The sequence below is a fragment of the Elgaria multicarinata genome, chromosome 3, assembly GCF_023053635.1.
Source record: "Elgaria multicarinata webbii isolate HBS135686 ecotype San Diego chromosome 3, rElgMul1.1.pri, whole genome shotgun sequence".
In the NCBI taxonomy this organism is placed as follows: Eukaryota; Metazoa; Chordata; class Lepidosauria; order Squamata; family Anguidae; genus Elgaria; species Elgaria multicarinata.
In genome coordinates, this window is record NC_086173.1 from 162100022 (window position 1) to 162110454 (window position 10433).

A 10433-nucleotide genomic window follows, 5' to 3' on the forward strand; every position below is an offset into this window, starting at 1 on the left:
TCGGCCAATCACATCGAAGCTACACCCACATGTCACAATGCAATTTACCTCGCCCAAGGACACACAACTATAATGCAATGCAAAGTCGGACGTTAGCCTAAAAGTCGCGGTAAAACGGAAATCCAAATAGGTGCATTATTGTGGATGAAAGCCAATGCTGCGTTGAATGGAAGGCTGCGTCATGTGTCCAGAAATGAGAATCTGCACATTCATCTCAGTGTAAAGAGCCCATTTAAATGTGCCCTAGATCCTTTTAACTGGAGGTGCCATGAATGGAACCTGGGACCTTTTGAACAGGCATTCAGCCATGTGTGGGAAATCTGCTGAAATTGGATAAGGGATGTCTCCTAACTATCCATGACCAAAGTGGCAAAGAATTTTTTTAAAAAAAAACCACTGAGGAAAAAAGTACATCCAACTTTATTAGTATACAGAACAATCCATTCCCAAACATCCCATACACCCCCAAAACATCAACAGCTCCTGTCACAGTTGACATCTTCGGAAAGTTCTCCTCCACCTGCGGGTTTAATTCAGTTTCATTGATAGATAATTGAGCTAGATTTGGATACAAGCCAGTGCTGTCATTTCAGCATATAGCTTTTCTGCTATAAGAATACCCTGACCTCAAAACAAGATGGGAGCAGCATTTATTCTGGCCTTGGCGGGGAAACAATTTGTTATCTGGATTCTCTTCAGGGTTTCCTGAAAAGGAAAACACTTAATACCTCCACCCATTAAAAACCTTAAAAACATTCAATTGATACAATTAAAACCAGCAATAAACAAGCAAAATTTCAAACAAGGCCCTCCAGCTGGGGCAACTGATAAAAAGACCCTGTTTCATTCAATAACATTCTGAGGTTTGCACCCATTGAAAGAGGGGTGCTGATGGGTGGGTTTTTTACCTTGTTTTGGTGGGGTTGTTTTATGTGAATGATCTGTGTGCTCTTCTGAAGTCTTTACCATGTTCAAAGCAGCTAAATCATGGTGTCTTCCTAGTGTGAAATGTCTCATGAACATAAAGGCTTGATATATCTTCAAATCTATTGTCACAAATCAAAGGAGTTGTGCCGTTTCTCCCTTTTCCATGTTCATTGATGGCTTTGAAAGTTTCCTCTGCAAGTGAAGCACTTCCAAGACATGGAACAATTATGTCTCTCATAGTGTGAAAACACATTGTCAGAATGTAGAAAACATCATAGGACAATTTTAGGATTTATATGGTTTTTCCCCTGTGTGAATTCTTTCATGTGTTTCACGTTGTTCACTTGTAACAAAGCTCTTCTCACATTATGCACTTGTATAGCGTTTCTCTCCTTTGTGAATTCTTTGATGTACTTTAAGGATTCCATTTGTAATGAAGCTCGTCCCACATTCTGCACATATATAGGGTTTCTACACTGTGTGACTTCTTTGATGTATTTTAAGGACATCACTCCTCATGAAGCTCTTCCCACATTCTCCACATGTATAGGGTTTCTCACCTGTGTGAATTCTTTGGTGTATTTTAAGGTCATTACTCCTCATGAAGCTCTTTCCACATTCTCCACATGTATAGGGTTTCTCCTTTGTGTGACGTCTTTGATGTACTTTACGTTCTAATTTCGTAATACAGCTCTTCCCACAGTCTGCACATCTATAGGGTTTCTCCCCTGTGTGAAATCTTTGATGTATTTTTAGTTTTCCATTTGTCACAAAGCTCTTCCTACATTCTCCACATGTATAGGGTTTCTCCCCTGTGTGAATTCTTTGATGTACTTTAAGATTTGATTTCGTAATAAAGCTCTTTCCACATTCTCCACATGTATAGGGTTTCTCCCCTGTGTGAATTCTATGATGTACTTTAAGTTCTGATTTCGTAATAAAGCTCTTCCCACAGTCTGCACATCTATAGGGTTTCTCCCCTGTGTGAATTCGTTGATGTATTTTTAGTTTTACATTAGTCACAAAGCTCTTCCTACATTCTCCACATGTATAGGATTTCTCCCCTGTGTGAATTCTTTGATGTACGTTAAGATCTGATTTCGTAATAAAGCTCTTCCCACAGTCTGCACATGTATAGGGTTTTTCCCCTGTGTGACGTCTTTGATGTATTTCAAGTGCTGAATTGTAACTGTAGCCCTTTCCACACATTGAGCATTTACAGGCTTTCTCCTCTCCCTGGATTTCCAACCTTGAAGGAACATCCTCACTGGCTCGGTCTCCTGTTCGTTGTTCTTGTTCAAGACAGCTGCTACTCAGGCCGGGAACAGATATATCCCTCTCCTGCCCCTCAGAGACAGGGTCTCTGATCATACACGAATATTGAAATTCTTCATTGCTAGCGTGATGGCTCGCATGCATCTCTGTGCCTGGAGAATGGAGCAGCCCCTCTCCCTGTGCAGGAGAAGAAAATGCCATGATCTGGCCATGGGTTTGTGTAAGACTCGGGGGTATAAATGGAGGGTTTGTAAGAAATATTGGAGGGTTTGAATGCTCTGGGAAGGTGAAGGAATTGAATGAAGGAATGGGGTCTGTTTGACAAAGAGAGTAAAATTCAGAAGGAAGAGGGGTAGTCAGCTGGAGACCGACTTCCTGGGTGTCAATGTTGTCGGGGGAACAGAAAAGGCCCCCCACTGCAGATGCAGAGGGTTCGACTCCTGTAAGGGACCTTTGATGCATTCTCGGGTTTGGTATGAAACTAACGCTCTTCCAACATTCTTCACAAATATATGAGGTCAAATCTTCATTGATTCTCTGTTGTGGCCCAAGGCCTGCATTTTGGCTCTTTCCACAGCCTGAGCATATATACAGTTTCTCCTCGGTATGGATTCCTTCTTGCCTTCTGGATTCATCTGGATTCTCAAAAGTGGCTCTTCCTTGTCCTTGCACTGCTCCTTCCAAAGGTAATCCATGTGCTCCTTCCTCGTTCTCACTCCCCTGCACATCACCTGCTGGAAGAATGAGTAAATTCAATAAACAAAACATCTTTCGGTGTAGCACATTGCATTTAGGGCTTTCCATATTCACCCAAGTTACATAAGGGCAGGCAATTGGGGCTGAAAAGATCATGCCTTTGCGAGATGCATTATTTAGGCAGTAGGGTTTGGAATCCCGTGCTGTGCGTAATTCCAGCTTCTTCCCTGCATTTGAACTGGTGGCTGTCAGTAGGCTTTTATCCCACACCTTTACCAAGTTCTCCTGCTTTCAGTTTCTTTATGGGATTAAGATCAGCACCTTTACACATGCTTTTTTGGGGGAGGCTTGTCTCTTTGTCTTTCTACATGTTATTATTTATTTATTTATTTATTTATTACGTTTATATACCGCCCCATAGCCGAAGCTCTCTGGGCGGTTTACAGAAGTTAAAAACAGTGAATATTATTTAAAACCATAAATTCATTATACAGCCACTCTGAAGGGATCTACACCAGTCAAGTTAGAATGTGTCTTACCGTTTTTAAATGTGCATTTGGTAGTATTTCACCACATGAAATACTACCAAACCGTGAACCGCCCAGAGAGCTCCGGCTATTCGGCGGTATAGAAATGCAATAAATCAATCAATAAATAAAAATAAATGACGTTCAGTTTGAGACATTTTGTTGTCTGTTCTCTGGTTTTTATTTTGACCTTCTCTGAAATAAGTCGTTCTATTTGGTATGATGTGGCCCATTTCATCGTATTAAATGGATTTCCTGTAGTTCTTCATTAGCCAATCGCATTCCTTTTTTTAAAAAAAAAATATTTCATACTTCAACATACATCAATACAATAAAAACAATACTACATAATACATAAATTGTTAGATAACATTTGATAACCTATATTTTAACTTATTCTATTAAAGTAATCATACTTAACAAAAAAGTGCACTCACCACCACGGGATCTTATTCCTCTTTCCAAAATCTCATTGCTTCCTCTGGAGGTGTTTTCCCTCTCCCCTTAGATAATACAAATTCTAGGAACTGTTTCCATACTCCCTCAAAATCATTCATTTTTATCATTCATCTTCTAATTTTTATATTACATGTTAATTTATCATTAATAGCAATATCCCATATTTCTTTATACCAATCTTCTATATGATAATTCCCTTGAACCTTCCAATTCCTAGATTTCATTAACCTTGCTGCTGTTAGCAAATTCGTTATCAATTCTTTTGTCTCTTTATTACAATTTTATTCTCCGTATGATGATAACAATGCCACTATAGGTGTCTCTTCAATCTCCATTCCTAAAAATATGCTTAACACCCAACTGAAAGTTTGGGCGGGAAAGCAACAGTTGTGGGTTGGGAGGGGCTGGAAAGGAGCAAAGTGCTCACGTGGCTCAGTGTGCGAGCCTCGTGTGCTTGGGGTGGCGCCGCAGCTATAAGAGCTGCACCACTCGAGGCTCGGCCTCTTTCGCTTTTTCGACTGGCTATCGGGCAGCTCGGGCGAGGAGGTGCTCTCTGCGGCGGCGGCGACAGCAGCATCGGCAGCAACTCTGCGGCTAGGTGGCTTCGTTCCCGCAGCAAGCACCGGAGAAGCGCGGCGGCTTTGCGAGCGGTGTTTAATTCTCATTTAAAAGCAGTTTTTGGAGCAAAGGGGGGTGGTTAAAGGGAGCTGGGTGAGACAGGGCGCCTTTCGGGCGGGCTTCTCGCCCAGCCTTGAACGCGGTAAGCGACCTGGAGACCTGCAGCTTTGGGGGCTAAGTCTCCCGGGGAGGTGCGTTGGGGCGGCCCGGTGCATCTATACCACCAACGATCACCCGTTCCCGCGCGCTGGTATCCCGTACCTGATCTCAGTTTCCTTTGTTTGTATTCCGTTCCCGCTGTTCTCCCTTTATTTTCGGTGAAGTGCCCTGCTCTTGGTTTTGGCTTGGTGCAGACCTCTTATTCCTTTGGCTTGTTCGCCACGTGGCTGTGGACATTGGGTCTAAATGTTTTACGTCAGCTATTTGGTTGTAGCTAGGAGGAGCAGGGTTGAGCTTCAATTGCTTTGAACGATTTCAGTCTAGTTTCACTTTTGCTTTATATCCCTTCCTTAGGCAGTTTGCCAGTGTTTGTTTCTGTTTGAATTTCTTTAGGTTTAAGGGTTAAATTAATATATTTGAGTTCATTTTGCGGTCTTGATTTATTTCCCATTTAGCAATTGAGTTTGTTTTAATTTTGTTTGGTTATCTATTCAAGTTCAAATCACCAGTTTGAATTAGACTAGCAGTTAGTTGTGTTTAATGGAATCTAATTAATTGAATTTAATTTTTCAAGTTAGGTTTAATTAAAATCGATTCTTTAAGGTGGATTAAATTGATTTTGATTAATTAGAGATCCTAATTGAATATCTGAATTAATTGAATTTATGGTTAAAATTTAATTAATTAATAATTTATTTATTTATTTATTTCCTTTCTCTCTCTTCCTTTCTTCTCCCCCTCTTCCTCTCTTCTCTTTCTGCGTGTGTGGCTTCACCTCATATTGTTATCATGCCTCCCAAGAAAGGTATGGAGGGAGCAAGGGTAAAGGCAAAGCACCCAGTTTGCCTACAAAGCGCCCTATCCCAACACTTTTATCTTCGTCTTCTGACGATGAGGAACCTTTTATGTCTCCAGTTTTACAGCGCATTGCTGCTCTAGAGAAAGACAATGCTGCACTCAAACAACAACTAAAGGCGAAGGATCCACGGTCCGAAGGTAATAAGCGTAAGAGTAACAGAACCAGTGACTTATCTGAGGTTACTTTTGCAGAGCAATCTACAGCGATGCAAGCAACAAACATCACGCAAGTTGAATCAACTTCAGCCCAGGCTTCCGAGGCTTCCCAAGTTACAGAACCTGCAGCGGTGGCCATGTCCACCTTGGCATCATCTGCAAGTTCCTCGCGTAGTGAGTATCAGTGCACCACAGCAGATCATACACCTTTACCAGTTGCACTTGGGGGAACGCCCCCGTGGGCCATGAGCCCATTCTGGCCTTTTCTAGACCTAGTGAGCTAGGAGATACACAAGAAATGGAAACCCCTCCGCAGGCAACCCCAGAAGCATGTATGTCTGTTTGGCAACTCACACTCACTTCTACCAGGCAAGCAGTTTCTGAGACCCAGACATCTGCAACCACTATTATTGAATGCACTGTTCCTGTGCCAATTAGAGCTTCGCAAACTATACAAACTGAATTAGAAACCAAAAAGAGGAGCCAAGGTGTGATCCTTATTCCTCTGCTAAAGGGTGTAATATCCCTTATAGAGCAATTTCTACGCCTATCAGATATCATTTATTACATGCCACCAAAGAAAGATTTGGAAGGGCGAGTTTGTTGATCTGTCTCTCTCTTATTTTGAGAGGAAGAACAGAAAGACAAAGATAATAACAATGAAAGAAATCAGGAGCGCAGTAAGAAGAGAAAGGTTGAGAGAACCTGGGCCAATTAGTTGGCAGGATATATAATATTCATAAGAGGGGCTTTATTGAAGCACCCTGAAAAGGCAACAGCGTTTGGATATAATTTAGATGTTATACTGAATATGTATGCCCAGCATGGCTGGGGTATGAGGACGCTTTTCAGATTGAAAGCCCATTTTAACCCAGAAGTTAAATGGGATGTGTAAGAGCCAGATTTTGGCTACAATTATGACCCCAGCTAAACCAATCTCTGGCGAAAGAGCAGATAGCGGGCATATTCTATCACGCCCGGATGGGCCCTTTCAGCATAAAGGGCTTGACGAGCAATTGGCTCAACCCCGATTATTGTGCTGGGAGTTTAACTCCAAGGGCACGTGTGCGCGGACACAGTGCAAGTTCAAGTGCGAATGCTCTATTTGTGGTGGGGATCACCCATACTCTGGATGTCCCAAGATCAAAGACTCCAAGGGTGGAAGAGAATTCCGCCCTAGTAGCAAGCCCAATGTATCCAGCCCTGTTACAAAAGGGCCCCAGCCCAAGTTAGATCCAGGAACTATCCTTAGCTTTACGCGATTATATACGTCAGGATGTCACGTCTTTTGTTTTCAAGAGGTTTAAGTTTGGCTTTAGAATTCCTTTTCAGGGTCCTTCGATCCCTTAGAGGCCTTAGAGTTTTCCTGGGCAATTAGGCCTTAGAGAAATTCTAAAGGAAGTGATGGCTGGTAGGGTTTTAGACACGTTTGCACAACCTCCCCTGCCTCGTTCGAGGCTTTCTCACCTGGGCATTGTGCCCAAGAAATCCCTCAGAGAATATTGATTGATTTGCTGGATTTCAGTAAGCAGTCTTGCAGTCTGCCCAGAGATAAGCTAAAATCTCTCAAAGACCTCGTAGAAACCATATCCAAGGCCCATAAGATCACTATGAGGCAACTTCAGGAGCTGGTAGGCTACCTGAATTTTTCCTACAGAGTGATAGCACCTTGAAAGGCATCGTCCAGGCGATTATACGATACGATGAAAGGGGTCAAGCGACCTCTTCATCGCATACGGGTATTGTTTAAAATGAGAGCTGACCTGGAGGTATAGGCGTCTTTTTCGAACCAATTCAATGGCATTCCTTTTCGAGTGCTGACTTTCTTTTAGAAGTTCAGTTACAGGTGCACTCAGATACGTCTGGGTCATATGGCTTCGGGGTGATCCTTAAGGAACGCTGGTGCGCTCAACAATAGCCATAGGTTGGAGAGAGGAAGGCATCCGCCGTGACTTAACTTCGCTGGAATATTTTCCTATTGTCATAGCAGTCTAGCAATGGGCTGACCTCCTTTCCAATTCATCCATACACTTCGGTGTGATAACCAAGCCACAGTGCATGATGTCAATTCTATCTTCCAAAACAAGCGGGTAAGGAGACTAGTCAGAGCTTTGATGCTCCTTTGCCTCCAGTTCAATATCACATTTTATGCAAGGCATGTTCCCGGGCTGGATAATGGAATCGCTGATGCCTTGTCGCGCAACCAGATTTCCAGGTTCCGGGAATTGGCCCCAGCAAATAGATAGTTTCCGGATCCCATGCCCAGACACTTGTGGGATCTTGGAGGGACGAAGCGTTAGAAGCCATGAACAGGTCTGTGGCCCCAGGTACCTGAGCGCTATATGAGCGCGCAGGTAGAGAATTCCACGCTTTTCTGATCTCCTCAAATTTAGCAGCTCAATGGCCTATTCCCATGGAACACATAATGCAGTTCCACGTGGCTTCGCACGGTAGAGGCGTAGCCATCAGGACTTTGAAAGGGAAATTAGCAGGTTTGTCATATGAGGCTAAGACTATGGGGTTCGAGGGCACACTCCTCGGACACTAGACTCAAGCGTATGCTTGAGGGCTGGGGCTAGTATTGCCCCAGCCCCTTCCGACAAATGCAAGCCAATTACCCCGGATATACTGTTGGGACTACGCCAACAGTAGATAGCAATATGTTCATCACCTTATGAGCAGGATTTAATTCATGTCAGTGCCTTGATAATGTTTTTTGGTGTGTTCCGAGTTAGTGAGGTACTGGCATTCTCTATGAAAGACATGTCGAACAAAGCTTTTCAAATTAAGGACATTCAATTCTTGGGGACGAGATTAGGATTGCATTTAGGCAATCTAAGACTGATCATAGAGCTAGAGGCTAGTATAATAGCATCTGCTAGATGTTCTGAAATTTGCCCAGTAGCAGCAATGAGAGCCTCGTTTACTAGAAGACCTGGCAGGGCTACCATTCCGACATGTGGACTAGTACCCAGTGACCAAGTTTCAATTTTGGTCTGTAGCCAAAAAGGCATTACAGGCTATGGGACTGGATAAATTGCCAATTTGGAACACACTCCTTCCAAATTGGAGCAGCAACTACTGCGGCAGTGGCTGGGATGCCTGAATTAAAGATTTCGGCCATAGGTAGATGGCGTTCCAGAGCCTTCAAGATCTATGTGCGTTACTAATTGGATGTGGAATTAATGGTTTTTCATTTCCACTAAAATTCGAGTCAAGATTGGAACCTCCCCTGATTCTAATGTGAACACAGTGTGGTGTTCTGGGCCAGTCACACGCATCTCAGACAGACATGGGTCTTTGCTGAGGCTTGGACTGGCAGCCGTCGTTCACTGGGTTTGGACGGCGAGGTTGAGATGGGGAGGTCTATTTCATACAAGATTGGAACCTCCCCTGATTCTAATGTGAACACAGTGTGGTGTTCTGGGCCAGTCGCAGAGCGTCTCAGGCAGACATGGGTCTTTGCTGAAGCTTGGACTGGCAGCTGTCGTTCACTGAGTTTGGACGGCGAGGTTTGAGATGGGGAGGTCAATGGCATACTCTATCACAGTTGACGTTAAGTTTGGCCCTCCACAGGTGTTGGTGATTCACCTGGGAGGCAATGATTTAGGCCTTCTAAAAGGAAAGGCTCTGATTATACAGGCTAAAGAGGATTTTGATTATATTTGGAGACGTTGGCCACTGTTGTGGATCGTCTGGTCTTGCATGTTGCCTCGGCGCCATGGGCGTGAGGGACTTAATATCAAAGCTTTAAATAGGGCGGTTCACAAGGTGAACAGAGAAATTAGAGCGTTTTTATGGGGAAAGCGGGGATGGGTCATCCCGCTCCCCGATATTGCACCGGACAGAACAGAGCTTTATAGGGCAGATGGGGTCCACCTTTCCGATGTAGGAAATGATATTTTCCTGCAGGATCTGAGTGTGGGACTGCGGGATTTTTTCCCTGGTCGGTGGGGGAAAGAGGACCTAAGCCGAGGCTTGGTCCCCTTTTGTGGCAGGAAGGTGCGGGAATCTAAACCTAGGACAGGGACGGTGAGCCCACTGGCACCCTGGGCGGTGAGCTGCATAGCCAGAGGTCCTGCTCCTCGGGGTTGTGCGGCTTGCGAGTCAGGCTATGGCGTGCAGTTGGAGACCATACTGACTGCATCTACCCACTGTCCCTTATGGCAGTGGGCGGGGGGTGCAGTGGGATGGTCTCTCCACACTCTCAGAGTGTCGTACAGGCAGGGAGCCGGTGAAACGGCTTCTTGCCTGGAGAGTGGCTCGCCCTTTGGCAGGCAGTAGGCCTGAGGAGATGTGAGATTCCCGCACTGTCACACTCAGATCCGGGGAGGGTTGGATTAACAGAATTATTCAATAAAGAGGCCCTAGTTATACCCAATGCTCTGGTGTCTGTGTCTTCTTTCATGCGTCCTCCCTCACCCACAATTTATTTTATCTCATTAAACAACATTTTCCATAATTTTTGTACAAATTCGCATTCCCACCACATATGTAAATACATTCCTTTTTTTTTTTTTTTTTTTTTTTTGACAACCTCTCCAGCAATTTGCTGAGTTCCACTTATTTATTTTATTTAATCTCGCCCGGGTTAGATACCACCTCCATACAATCTTATAATAATTTTCTTTTATCCTCACAGACATACTTCTCAACACTCTTTGTTTCCATATTCCTTCCGAGCTCTGTTGCCCTATTTGTTCCTTCAAATCAGTTTCCCAAACCATCTTGCCAGTACTTTCTGTCTCCCCCTTTTCG

General features: G+C 43.9%; 1 protein-coding gene across 1 annotated transcript; it reads right to left on the bottom strand.

Moving 5' to 3' along the window:
- Positions 1–1293: 1293 nt before the first annotated feature.
- On the bottom strand, positions 1294–4549 carry LOC134395713 (zinc finger protein 585B-like). The gene is given in 2 exon segments (XM_063121874.1): positions 1294–2933; positions 4330–4549. Coding segments are annotated over 2 exon segments (1860 nt in total).
- Between the last annotated feature and the right edge of the window lie 5884 nt (positions 4550–10433).